This window comes from Mauremys reevesii, linkage group 3, assembly GCF_016161935.1.
Source record: "Mauremys reevesii isolate NIE-2019 linkage group 3, ASM1616193v1, whole genome shotgun sequence".
NCBI classification, from domain to species: Eukaryota; Metazoa; Chordata; order Testudines; family Geoemydidae; genus Mauremys; species Mauremys reevesii.
Window position 1 is genome coordinate 86,603,702 of NC_052625.1, and position 19,960 is coordinate 86,623,661.

The 19,960-nt window shown below is 41.3% G+C and overlaps 1 protein-coding gene across 4 annotated transcripts in view; it reads left to right on the plus strand.

Annotated features, from left to right (window-relative positions):
• The window catches only part of RPS6KA2 (ribosomal protein S6 kinase A2), a 445,421-nt gene that overhangs the window by 201,405 nt on the left and 224,056 nt on the right, over nucleotides 1–19,960 (plus strand). The window contains exon 1 of one of the 4 annotated variants that reach the window (XM_039528710.1): nucleotides 15,707–16,009. The exons of the other annotated variants lie outside the window; for them this stretch is intronic. Within the exon in view, the coding sequence (XP_039384644.1) occupies nucleotides 15,911–16,009 (99 nt within the window). The 5' untranslated portion in view covers nucleotides 15,707–15,910. Of the gene's footprint in view, nucleotides 1–15,706; nucleotides 16,010–19,960 lie in introns of those variants that run through there. 4 annotated transcript variants of the gene reach the window in all.

Sequence of the window (19,960 nt, forward strand, 5' to 3'; positions counted from 1 at the left end):
CTTTCTGATCTCAGGACACCTGTATTCTGAATGTAGCATGTATTCACCATTCATGAAAAAGGTAGCTTCTATAGGACCTTGCCCTGGTTTGCAACAAAAGATTTCAAAGTCAGGTTACTGACAGTGTAATGAATTTAAGATGTGTGTTAGCATGTTGCGCTCTCTTAGACTAGGTGGTATTGCATTTAGATCATATGGTTCTCTTTATAAAAAATCCTGTTCTACAACTTCATGATCAGGAACATCCATTTTATATGTTGAGCTAAAAAAAGCAGGAGAAGTTAAAATATTTAATTACATCCTCCAACATATGCTTAGAAGTATTCAAAACATACATTAAACATTATAAGTTTAGAACTTTACAGCAGAATTAATTGTATATTGTTATCATTAGTTGATGAGAAACAGACAACACAAAGCACTAATTTGGTATTGCACATATGAGAAATGGAGTCTTGTTTCCTATACCTTTATGCTTGTGTTTTAAAAAAATGTAGTCAGTGTTACATTGCTAGATCTATTGATGCCACAAACTGAATTATTAGGTTACTTAGGAATTTGAAGGAATGTACTTAATTAAATGAAAAATGTCAAAGGCTACCAGTGATTTAATATGATGAGTTGTCAGTTCTTTGCCCGTTATGTAGGCATTAGATTAATCAGACATCTGGTTATTGTACAGTCTGCTCTAAGCTCCTTACAACCAATTTCACATACTTGTTGGATGACTGGGTAGACATACACCATATGTTGAAATCCCCCTAGGTATTTGTTGAAGCATTATGTTCACTCATCTCGTAAGTGGACAGGAATAAGTCCGCAAATAGAAGGCTGTGTACAACCCACAGCTTGGTGGTTTGAGTGAAATGAGTCATGCTACAATTCAGAGGGAAAGGTCATTTATACAGATGGACTCATGCAAGGCTATGAGAAAGGATCATATACAATTGTGAACTCACCAAAATTATAATGGGTTTAGGTTCTGTTAAGAGAAAACAGTCTTAAATTTGAATAGATGGTATTCACATAGCTTTGCCTCACACTCTTGCCACTGTCCTCCCTGTTCTGGGGTCCACCCAACCTTTTCTTAAATGGAGGGTTTTTTTGGAGCCCTAAAGCCTATCCCCATTCCTCCTACATTGTCCTCTAGGGGATGAGGGGCTCCATAGTTCTTCCCTAGGTCTTCTGGATGTCTGTCAGATAAGGGCTACTACTCCCTAATCCAGACAGTGCCACCTGTGCACACACCACTGCCTCCAGGGAGAGATCAGCACATAGTTTAACGATGATGTACATATAGCAAGGAGTTCTGAGGATGTCATGATAGCCATGAAAACTAACACTTAACTGTATCTAATGTCATCAGAACCCTGAGATATGCATGTTACCTTATTCATTTTGTTTGTGTTGTTTACTGCTCCTTTTCCTGTTTCATTATGGTATTATGAAGTGTATAGATGCCCTGTTTGTAGTATTTACAAGTAAAATGAACTGAAGGTGTTTTTAACTTCATGTGCCTTAAGACGCGGTCAGCTGTTTCAGCCAAAATAGGAACCACCATGAACCTTTTCCAGATCTTGAATGGGACCCACACAACTGTTTTTTGAGGTTTGAAATGTTTTTTGGTAACTCTTTTTTCCCCAGTGTACACTCTGTTTTCATAGGGCTTTCTGAAAGACACAGCATTTGTTATGATGTATCAAACCTATTTTTTAAATTTTTTTTTGGCTCCATTTTTCTCTGCAGTATCCCATTTCAGGAACAGAGAATGCTGGGCGTTGTTTGGAATTGGTTAGTAGTATCACCATGACTTGAAGCAAGGCTTTCTTTATGTAGCCCACAAAGGGATGTGACAGCTGCATTAATAAAAGAAATCCAGGCCCAAGTTTTCAGAAGTTATTTTAGAATTTTTTAGTATTTCAGTTTCTGGGAGCCCAACTCAGTTCACCTTGGGCCTAATTCTCAGTAGGAGTTAGGTGCTTTTTAAAATCCTAATAGGTGCATATCTGCATTTTAGGTGCCTAAATATCTTTGAAAATCTGGTCCTGAATGCATTAATCTTTGAAGTATTTCCCTCATGACACCCCTGAGGGGTAGGGAAGTGTTGTTATCTCCAATTTACAGATGGGAAACTGAGGCACAGAGAGGCTAAGTGACTTACCCGAAGTCACAGAGGAAGTTTGTGGTGCAGCAGAGTCTTAAACCCAAGTCTACCAAGTCCCAGGCTAATGCCCTAATTAATGGGCTGTCCTTCCTACCTGTTCCCCATCCCCATATTTTGATTTTTTTAAGGTGGTAGAAGTTCTCCTCAACATAAAAATTGTCCATGCCCATTCTTCATTGTCTTCTGTTGATAGCTGAAGGAGTAATATTGACTGCACATCTCTTGAACCTGTCAAGAAAGCAAGTGTAATGGCTATTTGGTATTTGTCTTCCTGTATTACTAAAAATAAGGTTTTGGGTGAAGTGTTCCAAATCCACATACCAGTCATCCAAATAGGTATAATTAAGGCTATGATTTAGTCACGGAGGTCACAGAAGTCACAGAATCTGTGACTTCCAGAGGTCTTAGTGACTTCAGCCTACAGCAGTCGGGAACTGCAGGGTCCCCTGACACCCGCAGCGTCCTGGGGTAGGGAGCTCCACCACCCGTGGCAGCTCCCAGCTGCTGTGAGTGGCAGAGGACCCCCGGAGCTGGAGGTGGCAGGCGTACCCTGTAGCTCCTAGCTGCTGCAGGTGGCAGGGACCCCTGCAGATCCCAGCTATGGGCAGTGGGGGACCCTGGAGCTCAGACACCCTACCTACAGTGGGGGCCCCTGGAGCTCCTAGCCACCCTGCAGCTGCCCCACTGTGGGTGGTGTGGGGACCCATAGAGCCCTATTTTATCATTGATTTTTACTAAAAATATCTGTGACAGGTCACAGCTTCTGTGAATTTTTCTTTAATGCCTGTGACCTGTCCAAGGAGTCCAGTGACACCTTAAAGACTAACAGATTTAAGCTTTCATGGGTAAAAACCCCCGCTTCTTCAGATGCATGGAGAGCATTCCATGCATCTGAAGAAGTGAGGGTTTTTTTACCCACGAAAGCTTATGCCCAAATAAATCTTTTAGTCTTTAAGGTGTCACTAGACTCCTCGTTGTTTGGTTTTTTTGTGGATACAGACTAACACGGCTACCCCACTGATATGTGACCTGTCCGTGACTTTTACTAAAAATATCCCTGACAAAATCTTAGCCTTAGGTATAATGTCTTTGTGTCAGGCATACCAAGAGGGATTTACATATTGCTGGTTCTCTAGTACATACATTCCTTCATGGCATTGCCAGTTTCCTGGGTTAGTTTTTGTTTTTGTAACCAATGCTAGTACATAGGAAACAAGTACCCCCCACCTCTTGTAAAGTAGCTGCTCTGAGTCAAGTGGATATTCATGAACATCTGTGTGCTCAGACTATTGGTGAGTCAGCTGCCGAATAGCATCCATGTCTGCGAAGTATAATTCCACCTCAGTATAAGAAGACAGTATCCATTGCTATTGATTATCCAAAAACAAGCAAACAAAATTTGCATCCTTTATCAGCTTTCATGGAGCATGCTGGGGCAGAGGCTGAAGTGGGGCTGGGGAGAAAATTCCTACTTGAGCCTAAAGAAAATTCAAGTAGAAACTGGGAAGCAATGTTAGCCAAGCAAGTGAAAGGCCCAGTGACAAGAGTAAAGGCTTTAGCTGACACTGTCCTCACTGGAGAGCTTTCAACACAGGCTGTTAGACTAGCTACCCTCCATGCTAAAACTAATCCCCAGCAAACTGACATCGATATGGACAATTATGCTATCATTTATTAATGGGGTGTGTGACGGGTGGACTAGGCCAAGATGCCTCCTGTTGGAAGCCTCAGGGTCCTGCCACACTTGTCCTAGGAAAGGAGCAGTGGAGCTAAGTCTTTCAAATGGCCCTGAGTCTGCACAGGAAGCAGCCAATCAGGGGGAAGCTGCAAGGGGTTGGCCGATCAGAGGGTTGCAGGCAGTGCAGCCCAGAGGCAGCTCCTTGTTGGAGCCAGAGGAGTGCAGATGTTGGTCCTGGCTGGACAAAGGGAACTGCAGCACTGTGGACAGCTCAATGCTGGCAGGGACTGGGGGAGCAAGAAAGAGCTCCTGGCTGGCTCCTGGGCCTGAACATAGAAGAGCTGTGAGGTGAGAGTGAAGCTTTCATGAAGGCAAGGGCCACATGGGAAGTGGCCCAGGGAACTGTAAATAGTTTAGTTAAAGAGAGACAGCAGCACGTGACTGCTATTCTCAGGGTCCCTGGTCTGGGGCCTGAAATAATGGGTGGGTGTGGGTCGTCTCTCCCCCAGCCAACTGAACAGCAGTAAACCCCCAGAAAGGGATCTGAACTGCTTAGTGGCCCAATTGGAAAGCTGGAGGGTGAAACCATTGCCCCCAGGGAGGAAGCCCTGGGGGTATGGCCCAATACCAGGGCTGGAACTATTTAAAGACTGCAGACACCCCTGACCAGAAGAGGTCACTTGACAGGTGGGTGTCACACCATTACAGGGAGTCAGTGGATGAGAAAGCACATATGATAGAGGGAGCAGTAGTAATGAATGCCACAGTCATTTCATAATAGCACTCCCTAGACCTGAAGATCAAACACTACCTTTTGAAAGAACTAAAATGTCTTATTACATATGCAGACAAATCTAACTCCCTTGTCTTGTCTTGCCACTACTGTTTCTGCTTTAGTCTCAGTTCTCTCTGTACTAATAGGAACACCCTGTGTGTCTTCAGAGTATTTTCTTATTAATAAGTTATCTGCAGGTAACACCCAATACAACCTGATTTTAGGTCATTTTTCATGAGAGATATAATGCTTCATTCTAAATTGTAGGGGTTGAGGGAAATGGATATTCTAGGCATCACATAGCTAGAATAAGACCTCTTCATCACATCCATATCGTACAGTCATGAGCTCTATCTCTTTGGTTGACATATGTCTTGTATAACTACTGCTGTATTACAGCATATTGGAGTCTGTACTGAAAGAAAAGAGCAAAAAACAAGAGAGGGAAGAATTCCCTCTAGTTTGCATCATGAAAGTTCAATAGCATGTGCAAATCTATGCCATTTGCTTCAAACACTAGTGGTCTCAGTACAACTGAGCCAGTATATTTCCTAGCTCCAAGCAAGGGCTTGTGAGGGGATGGGAAAAGATAGGTTTGTTTGCACTGTATTTTCCAGAAGAAAGGTATTACTTCAGAATCAATCATCCAACCACGCACAGCTGCAAAGGAGCAGAAATGCTTATATTTGACTTTGCTGATAGCAACAGGTGCTCAGCAACTCTGAAAATTAAGCAGCTTGTTTAGGTGCCAAACTTTAAGATCTGGCATTAGAAGATGTTGGACAGACTCCATTAAAGAGAATATTGGTATTGAGTCTGAGGGCTTACAGTGCATATTGAGCAACACTAGTTCCTTCAAAGCAGAAAATTCTCTACATCTTTGGTGTGGTCATACTGGTCAGCTTTCAGAATAACCAGATGCCTTGGACAATGCCTTCAGTAATGAAGGCCATGTCTACACTACAAACTTTTGTGTGCGCTCACCAGGAGTGCTTGTGTTGATGCAGAGTGCAGTGCATGATGGGTAGAAGTCCCAGAGTGGCGATTTAAAGGGCCAGAGGCTCAGCCACCGCTACAGCCCCGGGCCCTTTAACTTGCTGCCGGAGCCCCGCCACTGCTACCCCAGGGCTCCAGCAGCAGGGCTCCGGGGACGATTTAAAGGGCCCGGGGCAGTAACAACAGTCAGAGCCCCGAGGCCTTTAAATCATCGCCCGAGCCCCTGGCTGCCACTGCTACCCCGGGGCTCCAGCAGCACGGCTCTGGTGGCGATTTAAAGGACCCGGGGCTTCCACTGCCACTACCCTCCGGGGCCCTTTCAATCGCCACTCGAGCCCTGCTGCTGAAGCCCTGGGGTAGCGGCGGCGGGGCTCTGGCGGTGATTTAAAGGGCCAGGGGCTCCCGGCTGCCACTACTACAGCGGAGCCCTGGGCCCTTTAAAGCTCCGCCAGAGGCCGGGGCCCCAGGGTAGCGGTGGCAGCCGGGAGCCCCCGCAATGGTGATTTAAAGTGGTAGCTGGTAGCTCAGGGATGATTTAAAGGGCCCAGGGCTCCCAGCTGCTGCTACCACAGCCCCAGTCCTGGGTCCTTTAAATCCTGATTTAAAGAACCGGGGGATTTAAAGGCCCCACCTGTTCTGGTAGAGGCCACGCCTCTGCAGGAGTCCCGCCAGGACTCCGGAGTACCAGTAAGTCTTTTAAGTTACTTTCACCCCTGCCTGGGACCAACATGGTGACAGTAATGCTACAAACGTGTATTGCATAATCACCTGGGGGAAAGTATTGTTCTTCATGGTGCTCAGTGGATGCTCCTGGAACACCTGTCCCTGATTCTCTTTTATGAGAGTGTAGCCTTTTTAAAAATTTGAATTGATTGATAGACCTGGGTTTAAACTATAGTGTCCCTAGGGCAGGGGTGGGCAAACTATGGTGTGCGGGCTGGATCCGACCCATCAGGGCTTTGCACCGTGGCACAGCTCCCTGCCTTCCCTGGCCCCACGCCGCTTCCGGAAGTGGCCAGTACCATGACCCTGCAGCCCCCGGGGGAAGGGAAGACAGGACTCCACGCACTGCCCTCACCTGCAGGCACTTCCCCGCACAGCTCCCATTGGCCAGGAATGGGGATCCCATACCCCAAACCCCTCCTGCACCCCAGCCCCCTGCCCTGAGCCCCTTTCTGCACACTGCACCCCCCCACACACACTCTGCAATCCCTCACAAACCCCAACCCCCTGCCGCAGCCCTACTTTCATGGCCCTGCATACAATTTCCCCACCCAGATGTGGCCCTCATGCCAAAAAGTTTGCCCACCCCTGCCCTAGGGAGTGAGCTCAGCTCCTGTGCGGCCACAGTTTCAAATCAATAGGGTGAAAGTTACCCTTTAAGATTCTCTTAGACTGGGAGACTCTTAGGGACATATGAAGAGCAAACACAGCGATCACAAACACAGTTACGAATAAAAAATCTTGTTTGTATTATCAGGTATAAATTACACTCACATGCAGATCTACAGAACCTGAGAGCCCAGGCAACAACCAATGCTTTATTCATACCCAAGATGATATTAGAGTCTGGTGGATCTTTCAACAGATGGTCATTGATAGAGGGGTGCTTCCTGCTAGGGTCTTCCCAATGAGGTATTATGTTACGGTCTTCCCACTTTACTGCAATCAGGGAATCACTTTTGTCTTCTGATTCTGAGCACACGTAACCCTTGTGCATATGCACGAGGGTTCCAACCCTTCTTTTCCTTAACTGTACTTCCACACCCCTTAAATTTTGGGAGCCCCCACTTTTCATAGGTTGTTTTCTTAGTTCTCCTTTTTCTTATTAGCATTTTATTAATATTTAGGTACACATGTTCCCATGGCAACCTGCAGTCAGAACAGAATTTTTGATGATGTATCAATCAGATACCATGTGGTCTAGATGGGTATATTACAGTCTATTTTTCTATAACATCACCTATTGGCACATTCTTTGCAGTAATCATGTGGTTTTATTGGCATAGGGTTATTCTTAGGTCACCCACTTATGTCAAGCTTCCTTAAGCCTAGTGAGACTAAGCTGAAAGTTTACAGGCCTTACCTTGTAGGCCTTTCATTACAGCCATGCTTTACTTATATATCTAATGTGCAGTCATCACTCCTAAATACTTGTCAATCTTATTCCCCTATAGTTCTCAGTGGTACCAGATGATAGAACAAGGAATGAAGGTCTCAAGTTGCAGTGGGGGAAGTTTAGGTTGGATATTAGGAAAAACTTTTTCAAAAGGATTGTGGTGAAGCACTGGAATGGGTTACCTAGAGAGGTGGTAGAGTCTCCTTCCTTAGAGGTTAAGGTCAGGCTTGAAAAAGCCCTGACTGGGATGATTTAGTTGGGGATTGGTCCTGCTTTGAGCAGGGGGTTGGACTAGATGACCTCCTGAGGTCCCTTCCAACCCTCATATTCTTTGATTCTATGATAGTCTCATCCTACTTATGTAATCAATTTGTGCTGAATAGATATATGAAATAGCTTATGGGTTAACCACAACAATAAAACAATTAAATGATAAAATGAATTAAGTGGCTACAAGAGAGTAAATAGGAGTATTTAATTTACCTTCTTTATGCCATTTTTCATATACAGCGCACTCATAAGAAGGGCCATTCTGGGGCAGACTAAAGGTCCATCTAGTTCAGTATCTTGTCTTTCAACAGTGGCCAGTGCCAGGTGCTTTAGAGGGAATGAACAGAAAAGGTAATGATCAAGTGATCCATCCCCTGTCACCCACTCCCAGCTTCTGGCAAACAGAGGCTAGGGACACCATCCCTGCCCAGCCTGGCTAATAGCCATTGATGGACCTATCCTCCATGAATTTATCTAGTTCTATTTTGGGTTAGGGTTGGGGTTTATCCCATTTATCTGAATGGCTTCGGGAAAACTGAAACTTTCGGATAACCAGGTGTTTGGAGAAACTGAAGTGCTACATTGAGCTGCAGTTTCACTGATATAGAAATATGGGGAACAAAGGGAGTAAAGCTCATACACCTCTACCCCGATATAACGCTGTCCTCAGGAGCCAAAAAATCTTACCGCATTATAGGTGAAACCGCGTTATATAGAACTTGCTTTGATCCACCGGAGCACACAGGCCCACCCCCTCAGAGCACTGCTTTACCACATTATATCCGAATTTGTGTTGTATCGGGTGGCGTAATATCGGGGTAGAGGTGTATTTGTTTAATATTTTGTACTTTATTAAAGAGTAAAAATAAACCTCTTGAGTTTATTAAGCCACCAAAATTGTATTAAAATTGTGTCCACAGTGATTTTAATATAATTTTAGTGTTTAAATTCAATAACATTTGGTTTTATTCATTAATAAAGTAGAAAATATTAAGTATTAAAAGTGAAAAGCCCTTGATTAGCACTAACCAGCAGTAAATGACTAATTGAGAAGTTATTAGCGGGTGAATAACTAATATAGGGCTACATGGGGGACACACAATGGATTGAGATAACTAGGATTTGGGGGTACAGGGAATTGGGATAACTGGAATTATACTGTGCCTCTATCATGACCCTCTTATTCTCCTTTCTAAATGTATGAGGTCCTAATCATGTGTGTTTTTATATGGAAGCCTTTTCTTGCCTCTAATAATTTGTTGCCTGTCGCTGAAGCCTTTCTGTTTCTCATATAAACTTCTTGAGAAAGAGCAAGCAAAACTGAATGTACTATTCAACATAAGAGAGTGCCATCAATTTGTACACTTTCACTTTTATTCTCTGTAGCAAGATTGATTCAACCCAGCATCTCGTTTGCTTTTTGGACCACAATTTTACCTTAGATATTTTCATTGCATAGGCTTGTTGAGGGATTCCAAGGGGCTTGTTCCTCAACCCCCCGTTAAGTCTCCTGTGTTCAAAGTCAACAATATATTCCTTTCAGAACTAAAGATGTTCATCTGGGATGGTAACATAACACTAACACTCCATGAAACATAAAGCAATAACTCCAGTTATCTGTTGCTTTGCTCAATTAGCAGAGTCATTGCAGTTTTATTCATAGATAAACAAATTGTTAAGGCCAGAAGGGACCATTATAGTTATAGAGTCTGACCTCCACAACACAGGCCTAGAATTTCACCCAGTAATTTCCTGCACTAAGCCCATATCTTGTGGATGACAGAGTCATATGTCTCAAAGACTTGTGTAGTCCTTCTTCCAATTACTTAGCCCAGTTCTCTTATCTCTATTGCAAATTCATAGTTCATGAAGCATCAACCAGTCATGCATGTCCTTTTAGGCTTTGGTTCATCATAGATTGTTGTTTATTGCTGAGTGTAAATGTCTCAGGTCTGCATCTGCAGTTCCTGGATAGAGCTGTGTGAATAACTGATTTTTTTCTGTTCAATAGGTAAATGGAAATTTAAAAAAAAAATCTTGGTTTGATCCAAAACAAAAAACAATCTATTTTTTTTCATGAATCAAAACTTGAATAAATTTCTTTTTGGGGTTGAACAAAATGTTTTATTCTACCTGAAATAAAACATTTCATTTTGCCTTTGAGTTCTTTAGCCTTTTAAAAATAAAACTCAAGTAAAATTCTAAAAGCAAAGTGATTTTGAATTGAAAAATCAAAACATTTCATTTAAAAAATATAAAAACAAAACATTTCAATTTTTTAACAAAACATTGGGTGTTTGTGGGGTTTTTTTTTGTCAAACAAATTGGTGAATCTGATACAAATTCATGAAATGTTTCAGTTGTCCCAAATCTGCATTTTCCAGGGAAAAAAAAAGATTTTCCAAAAAATGTTGCCCACCTCCACTTGTTTGCTTGACTTTTATTAATCTTGATGTGTTCTGTGTACAACCATCTGTCAGAGTCACACAAGTCCTGGTAGTAAGTTTTATTATTAGAAATCCTCCATGAAATTTATGTTAACTAAGACCTAGTCTCAGCAAACTCTAAGATGAAGTACTCTTTGTCTGTACATTTTGGTTCTAATCCTAATCAAGTCGAAGTAAATGAGTTTTGCCATTGACTCCAAAAAAAGCAAAATCAGGCATTTTGTCTTTTTTTTTTAAACTCTGTTGTGGCAATTGATGCTTCAGTTTAGAAGCCATAAATCAGAATCAAAAATATAAATATTACTACAAAGCGTAAGTATGTCAGTTGATCCTCATCTCTGTTTATTCTTGCCTGAAGCACAGCCATTTGGTGGATTTCATTTCCATTGAGTTCTTTGGCAGTAAAAATTACTCAGGAGGAAGCCAATTAATAATTTACTACCATGAATTTCTAAGTGCAATGAATTTTTCAGGTTGATCTGACTGTTAGTATGCTTATAAATAGAATAATGAATGTTTAGTTTAATCTAATTTCTTTCTTAGTTTGTACCTTTTTATTAGTCATTGGGCAAATTGGATATTCTATGGATAACTGTAAGTTATGGGTCTTTCATTCTGAGACCTCATCTTATTCATTTGTTCTTCTGAAGCTAAATAAATACGGTGGCTCAGAAGCATAAAATACACATACAATACTTGTAGAATTTTCTATTTTCTGTGCCTACACCTCATATTATCTATGTATTTTTGTGTGTTTCCTGTATTTGGACTTTTTTATGTTATCAGTCAAGCTATTATATTTGGAGCATTCCCTCCCCCACATCCTCTTGCCTTGTAAAGAATTTGACACGGTACCATGTGGGAAAATATTAGTTAAATTAGAGTGGATGGGCATTAGTACAAGAATTGTAAGGGGAATGAGGAACTGGTTAAAGGGGATAAGACAACAGGTTGTTCTGAAAGGTGAAACATCAGACTTGGGGGTAGGTTACTAGTGCAGTTCCTGAAGGATTGCCTTGGGATCACTCTTAATATTTTTATTAATGACCTTGGCACAAAAAGTAGGAGTGTGCTAATGATGATACAACGTTGGAAAGCATTAGAATATTATAGAGGAAGATCTGGATGACCCTGAAGACACGAGTGACAGAAATGGGATAAAATTCAGTTGCACAAGGTGCAAGATCATGCACTTACGGTCTGATAATAAGAATTTCTGCTACAAAAAGCTGGAGGTTCATCAGTGGGAAATGACAGAGAATGAGACAGACCTGGGTGTGGGGGAGTCAATCACAGGATGACTATGAGCCACCAAAGTGATGCAGCTGTGAAAGAAGCCAGTGCAATCCTAGGATGTATTAGACGAGGCATCTCCAGTAGTGAGTGAGAGAGAAAGAGAGGTATTTATGCCATTATACAAGGCACTGGTAAGACCTCATTTGGAATACTGTGTATAGTTCTTACCACACATGATCAACAAAACTAAATTCAAACTGAAACAGGGGCAGAGAAGAGCTACCAGGATGATCAGGGGAATGGTGGGCCTGTCTTATGAAAGGAGAATGGAGGAGCTTGGCTTGTTTAGCCTAGCAAAAAGAAGGCTATAAGAGATGAGACTGCACTCTATAAATATATTAGGGGGTAAACACCATGGAGGGCAAAGAGCTATTTAAGCTAAAGGACAGTGTTGGCACGAGAACAAATGAGTGTAAACTGGCCATGAAGAAATTCAGGCTGGAAATTAAAAGATGGTTTCGAACCATCAGAAGAGTGAGGTTTTGGAACAGCCTCCTAATAGGCATTGTGGGGCAAACAACTTATTTAGTTTTTTAAGACAGGGTTGGACAAATTTGAGTGCAATTGTATTATGGGGCTGGTCGTGATGGTGGGGGCAGGACTCAGCAGCCCTGGGGCTCTCTTCCAGTTTATAATTTATGTTCCTAAAGCTCATGCTTCAGGGTTTCAGCTGGCCAGCTGCAGAGGTGAGGAAGAGATTCCTGTCCTCCTCTCAATGGATTCTGATGGGATGTTGTGGTGGGTTTGGTTGTCTGTTTTTGTCATTCCTCTGAAGCATCAGGGATGGCCCCTGCTGCAGACCAGACATTGGATGGGGTGGGTCAGGGCTCTGAGATGGCACCAGTCATTTTCTCTTCTCAGGTGCCTGACTGGCTGGTGTGTGCTCAGGGTCTAACTGATCACCATATGTGGGATCAGGAAGGAGTTTCCCCCCACATCAGATTGACAGTGACCTTGTGGGGTGCAGTGTATTGATATGGCTCACTAGCTGGGATGTTTCAGAGTAGCAGCCATGTTAGTCTGTATCAACAAAAAGAACAGGAGTACTTGTGGCACCTTAGAGACTAACACGTTTATTTGAGCATAAGCTTTCATGGGCTACAGCAAGTACTCCTGTTTTTGCTGGGATGTGTCCATTTAATAATTTCCCTGCCACTTCATGGGCTTTTGGCATTGGTGCACCTTGGTCCATCCTACTCTCTCCCTGTCGCACACAACGGTCTAGTCTTCTGTGATCTCATTTTTGTTGTTGAGTTTAGTGCGTGGGTGCTGGGTGGTGTTGGTGGCCTGTGCTATGCAGTAGGCCAGACTAGATGATCTGGTGGTTCCTTAAACTCTATGACCCGTGTATATCAATGTGGGGGAGTGATGCCATGGCTCTGGCCCTCCCTGCTCCTCTGCACTCACTTGCTGACCATCTGTTCCAGAGTACTTAACAAGTACAAGTACATGACAGTTTTGGATAATTTTTCTTTGGAGTTTATTGCAGACCAGACTCATTTAATGGCCTTTAATGATGACTGCAAATTGCAGTATATTAGATTGTAAGAATCCCATTGCAACATGAAGGCAGTGACAAATCTTGTAGTAAAAGCAGTCAATAACTGTTTTTAACTCTGGGACTCTCCACATGTTTTAAATCTTTATTTTTTAATTAATGGTGCAGTTCCTTGTGCCATAAGAGGTGGGAAGGGCTAATGACATCCACATAAGTAAGGGTGGCAGAATCTAGATCTAATATTGAAATATTGATTATTTTGGTGAACAACAAATATATATTTTGAACTTTATAAATCCACTGTGGTTTTGAATGATGGCATGATAGATGGGCTTTCCATATATATGATGGAAAATATTTAAGAAAACTCAGCAATGCCATCTATTATACCATCAACTGAGCTATCATTCAAAACCACAATGGTTAATACAGTTCAAAAATACTTTTGTTAATTACCCCCCCAAAAATTACAATATTAGATCTAGATTTTGCTATCCTTATTCATGTGATGAAATAATGTACTCCTTGAATAGTCAAGACCAATGGTTCTCAACCAGGGGTTGAGAGGTTTTCCAAGGGGTACGCAGAGGTCTTCCAAGGGGTACATCAACTCATCTAGATATTTGCCTAATTTTACAACAGACTACATAAAAATCACTGGCGAAGTCAGCACAAACTAAAATTTCATATAGACAAAACGAGAAAATAATCCATTTTTCAGCAATAATGTGTGGGACACTTTTGTATTTTCAGTGTCTGATTCTGTAAGCAAATAGTTTTTAAGTGAGCTGAAACTTGAGGTATGCAAGACAAATCAGACCCCTGAAAGGGATAAAGTAATTTGGAAAGATTGAGAAACACTGGTCTAGGACATGCCTTCTTCTAGGCACAGGGGGCTGGGTGGAAACAAGATAAGAGAAGGATATAAAAGGCATTATTAAGCTTGCAGCAGGTATGGAGCAACGTGGTGAGGGAAAGAAAAAATAAGATAAAAAAGGTAGGTGGAAACCTAAGTTCACCAGGACCTTGAAAGGAAGGATGCAGAGTTCATATTTGATGGAGAAGATGAGAGGAAGCCAATGAAAGGATCTGAAGGAGGAGGAGGACACAGTCAGAGCAGCTGACAAGGTAGATGCTTTTCACAGCTACATAATTGATAGGAGTTGGGGTGAGGTGCAGGAAGATATGATTACAAAAGTTAAGACAAAAAAACAGATAGGGCCTGTGTAAGTTGAGACCATAAACTCCATGACATCTTAGGAAAATAGTCAAGGTTGCTTTTGGAGTTATAGATAGTGGCAAGGGTAAAAAACCACCAACCAACCAAACCTAACAGATCAATAGAACAGGCAGTGACAATCATGACAGAGCCCCTGAAGGTGCCTACAGAGACCCAATAAGCAATTAACGCAAAAAGTGTATTTCTCTTTAAGGCTGATCAATTGCAGTGGTGTTGTCAGTCAGCCTCTGAGAACCTTCCCCAGTATGGTGGTGTCACTGTTGTCTCAGAGCTTTTTTCAACTGAGTCATTAATAAGTCATCAGCGTTGTTCACTTTCCATATAAGGACATGGGAGGAAAGGTATGTCTTGATGGCCTTTAGCAGTTGGAAAGGAAAGATAAACAAGGCCAAGTAGCCCAAGCTGAATGTGGCTGGAACAGAAACACATTGAGATGCAGTAGTTTTCTAAAGGAAACCTAAAAGGTAGGGAGGGAAAGCTATAGGTCTGCATGCTTCCAGTATAATGAGTAACTCAGAATTACTGTACAAACAGCACGGTTCCTATTCTGTATGTATGTATATATACATTTTTAACCTCCTGGAGAGAAGGATTGTAGCCTCCCTCACAATATAATAATAAGCACAATACTTAACATTGATATAGTGCTTTATATTTTCAAAGTGTTATACAAACTACTATTTAAATGTAAAACCTTTAGGTAATCTGTAATATCCGCCCTGTGTTTTAACTTCAGACGGATAAAGGTAAAAAATGTAGTCCAGAGACTAGAATGAGGTTCAGATGTTACTATTTTAGCAATGAGCTCATGGTGTCTTTCAATCTTCTCTTAGGAGAATCTCTTTTACAATAGCTTGTTTCTTCTCAAATCTGGCCCATATTGTATATGGTAATTATAGCTCTGCTGAAATTCCAAGCTAAAAACAGAAATGCAGCATGTGCTTATTTCCCCATACAGTTCTCAAGCCAAGAGATTGAAAAAGACTGACTGAGAGAACAGGAGTGCAAGCAATAGACACATCTAATATTTATTGCAAACCTGCTCTGCCTGGGAGTTGGGAGCTGTCATTTTCTGGTGCTTATTATGTATGCAGGAAAAGCTGAGTCTGATTGGATGTAGTAGGACCTAAGGCGAGGGAGTGAGGGAGTGGAAAGAGGGTTCAGCTTGCAGCACTGAAATGTAAACAGTGGAAAGAAAGACAGAGTGAAAAGCACTTAGCCCTGAGCAGCAAGCAGCATGCTGCAAGATTTGATGACTCTTGTAATATACCTTCTGTGCATCTAGCTGTACAGGACTTGATGAATCAGCAACAGATACTTCTGAGAATCTCTCTTCCGTGGATTTAATATAGGGGACAATTGGGATGCACTAGCCTTCTTCGTCACTGCAGCTCCTCTCTGCTCTGCACTGTAGTTCAAACGGGGCAATGGAAATGAATATGAAGAAGTTCACAGTGCGTAGGTTCTTTTCAGTATATCTCCGCAAGAAGTCTCGGTCGAAGAGCTCAAGTTTAAGTAGATTTGAGGTAATTTTTTATTAAGTTCTTTATATGTGGCAAATATTCTTATGTGCTTGTTATAGAGGTGGGGGATGGCTGCACTTGCTGATGTAATTATCAGTTAAAGGTAACCTTCCTCTATAGGTGGTGGTGTTTGCAAAGGTATTACTTCAGTATCACTTAGCAGCTTTTTTTGTAATGCACTGTATATTGCAAAATATATTTGGCATGTTGCTGAGGTTTATTTTGCCAGAGTAACGCGTGAGAAGGAAACCTGAATCAGGACATTATAAGCTTGTTTGAAATAATTACAGATTTACCTTAATTAGCACAAACAGCACCAAAATCTATAGTAGCTGCCGGCTTTACTCTTCCTAACCCCACCCACAACTCAGTCTATTGCAATTCTTGGTGTTCAATTATTTTTTTTCATGTTTTGCGAAAGTGACTCACAGTTTTTTTATCCAAGATAGTAATTGCCCTTGCTTTGTCTGCCTGTAGGTTCCCATCCTTGTCATGTATTTGCATTAATCGTCTCTTCAGCCCATCCAACCTGGCATTTTTCAGTTACTGATAAGGAGTTGTTGTTGTTTGGGAAAATGTCAAAATAATCTATATAAAATGTGTTAGCACTATCACCAAGTGAAATGCATTTTCAGTCAGAAGGAAGTATTAATGTATAAGAATGTTTGGATGGGGTAGGATCAGGATTTCTGTATTCCATCCATCACATCGTTTTTTGACCCTGTATCTGGAGTTGGGAACAGTCAGTTATGTATTTTTTTGTTCTCTTTGTCATTGCAGATGATCTGCTACCTCCCCATTAAAACAAAGGTATACAGGGCTTGATTCTCCCTTACTTGCATTTGTTTTTTACACTGGCATAATTCCATTGACCTCAATGAAGTTACTTTCAATTTGCATCAGTGTCCTGAGAGGAGGATCGGGTTCATACTATGCAAATAAATTTAAAAATATTTCCTTCATGTCATATCTACAACATCAGATAACTATTTGATGATAAAGTTCTTGATATGTCATTGCGTAAGCAGGTTAGGATAAAGATTGAGTTTAAATCATTTTAAAAAAAAACACCTATTTCCTGAAAAAATTGTATTGCTTGCCTAATTCTGTTTCATCTATCAGATAGGAATACATCACAATAAAAAAACAACTCCATAAACTAATGTTGGCACCAATTGATAACCAGCCTCATTAATCCAAACCTCATTGGCAGGGAAACAAATTACTCCTCCCTCACCTGTGTGCCCAAATCATGGAAGTGCTAAATTAAAGAGATGTATCTTGCAGTACTCCATGAAAGTAATCAAATCTGTGCTCCACCAGAGCAGATGCAAAGCCAGGTGCAGAGCTGTGGCTCTTCCACGAAGGAGTTCTACTCAGGGACTAACGAGAGCATCATGACTGATCATCAGTGCCAGGACAGAGCATAGCAGGCGATATGATTTCTGGGGCATCAGAGTCCCAGCAGATCACTTGTGTTAACTATTCGAGTGACAATGCCATTGGTTCGTTACACTGGGGAGAAGCAGTTTCCACCATGCTAATAAACTAATCTGTTGGATAGTCTGACTCTGAATAGCACAAATCCTCTACATTTACAATAATCCAAATTCCTGTTTTTAAATAAGTCTTTAAAATTCTTTTGGCCATAGTTATGAACAATAATTGCCTTTTAAACAAATTATGAGATTTTTTTTTAAATGTCTGTGGGATATTTTCTCTAAACTTGTTTTCTTGTACCAGGATTTACTGACTTTAAGATAATCTTGTTCAAGAAGCAAACGAATAGATCTGTTGTAACCCATTTAAATTATGAGCATCACATCCACTCTCCCCTTCCCTTCTTTATTTGGCAGTAATAACCTACTTTATGCAAAGTCACTCCATATTATAATGCAACAGGGAACAGGGGGGTTTCAACCAGGAAGAAAAAAAATGATTCAAAAAATCTGTTCTGCTATTTAAGTGTGAAAATCATCAGAGAAGTTCCAACTTAGTGGAAAAACCAAACACAAACACCAAGCCCCCCGTGTGAATCCCATCCCTTAGAACTTCTGTATATACACTCGTAATTGCAAGCTAATGAGCATTCATCAGCAAAATATAAAGAGCAAAGGAGGCTTGCTGGTAGTTTGATCATTCGAAATAGGAGTATTCTCCTTCCAAATAGATATACTTATAAAGAGACAAAATATTAAGTCGGTACATAGAAATTATCATGAACAATAAGTAAAATAAAGTCAGGGAACTTGGAGAAAATACACATAGCAATATTTTGCTTAGTGGTTGTTTGCTAATGCACCTGGCAGAAATCATGTGTTGGTAGATCTGATTTGAAAATTATAGGAGGATCATTGTCTGTCTCCCTTCCCCTCCCCCCTTTGCTTCAAGTAATTTATATCCTTAAACTACCACAGTTACCGTAATGTCTAAGATATATCTACTAGGTAAGGTTTTGCTGATCATTTTATCCCCCCCACCACTTCTTGTGGTTTAACTCTAGCTGTACAAGACTCATAGCTCCGTAAATCAGAGGTATGAATGCAGAAGATGACTTTGCAAGTTGCAGACCGAAACTTGACCTCTGCTTAATGGCTGCAGTACACCGATATCACTTCTTTATCGGAGACATCCAAATCCACTGCCTCATTTACACTATTAGGTTTTTAACTTGTACATGACTTGGGTAGTGCATGAGTAAGGTAGTAGAGACCAGTGCTATGGTAAATAAGGAACATGTTAGGGTTTTTTTCCTCCTTATCTGAAATGTGCCTTTTATATTATTCTGGAGAAACTCAGCTCAAATTTGTAATTATTTTGCTACATATTCAGTTTTTAAGTTTATACTATTTTTTTCAATATTTCTTGGCCTTCATTTATATTTTGCGATGTAATATTATTCAACATGCAGGGCCAATTTCTTCCCTTGTACATGTGCACACAATTATTATTGAAGTCCACTGAACACCCAGTGAAGTCAAGGGGAATTGCATGGGTGGAACTGAAAGCAGAGTTTTGTTTATAATTCTTACCGAGTGTCAATGAGCATAAATGTAAAACCACCAGGAGAAAGTGCACACGGCACGGATCTGCTAAAGACTTTGAGCCCCACTGCAATGTGTCTTATGACACAGATGAAGATTCCTTGATTTATAAATAAAAGTCAAATATGACATTCTAATAAAACAATTCAGTAAAGACCCAACAAGCAAAGAATTTAATTATGATATTTATTCCAATGATGCAAAAGCCTTTCCCGCCCTTAAATGTTTCTGGGAAAATGAGAATCTAAAACATTACCAAGAATGAACAAATGGCGATGTTCTCCATTTTTGTTATCTTATGTTATTTTTAACTTTATGTTTAGTCCCACTAATATCTATGGTCCATATTCTAGCCCTGTCTAGATCCTTGATATAAAGTCGACCAGGGCTCCAAAGTGAGTCAGTACAACCCTTAGAGAAGACAGTCCTAGCTGATAGTTCTGTAGAGCTGTCATCTTGGGAAAGTCTGTGACCATGAGCAAAAAGATTTCCCCTGGATCTCTCTCCTCCATGGAAATCTGATTAACCTCTGCAGAGCCTGAGGAAAGGGCTCATGATCTGTGGGGTAGGGGTCTTCATCTCTGCCAAAGGACACCTTCCAGTGGGGCTCAAAGTCTCTAGCAAATCCATGATGTGTGCACTTGGGTGGCCAGGGGCCCAATAGAAATGATGTCTCCAACCTCTGAGAAGCTCTATTGGTCCTAGCCACAATGTGCACATGGAGTCCTAAGTCCCTTTCTAAATTGGGCCTGACCACTTCCAAGGCTGGTTGTGTCACTCCAGATACAAGTAATGTGAATCTTAAAGGCTAATCGACCCTCCCCGCAATAAACTCCCTCCACATTAGAGGGCCAGGATTTTACCTAATATGAAGGCAGGGATGTGGGGAGTGCAACTTAATCAGCCACCT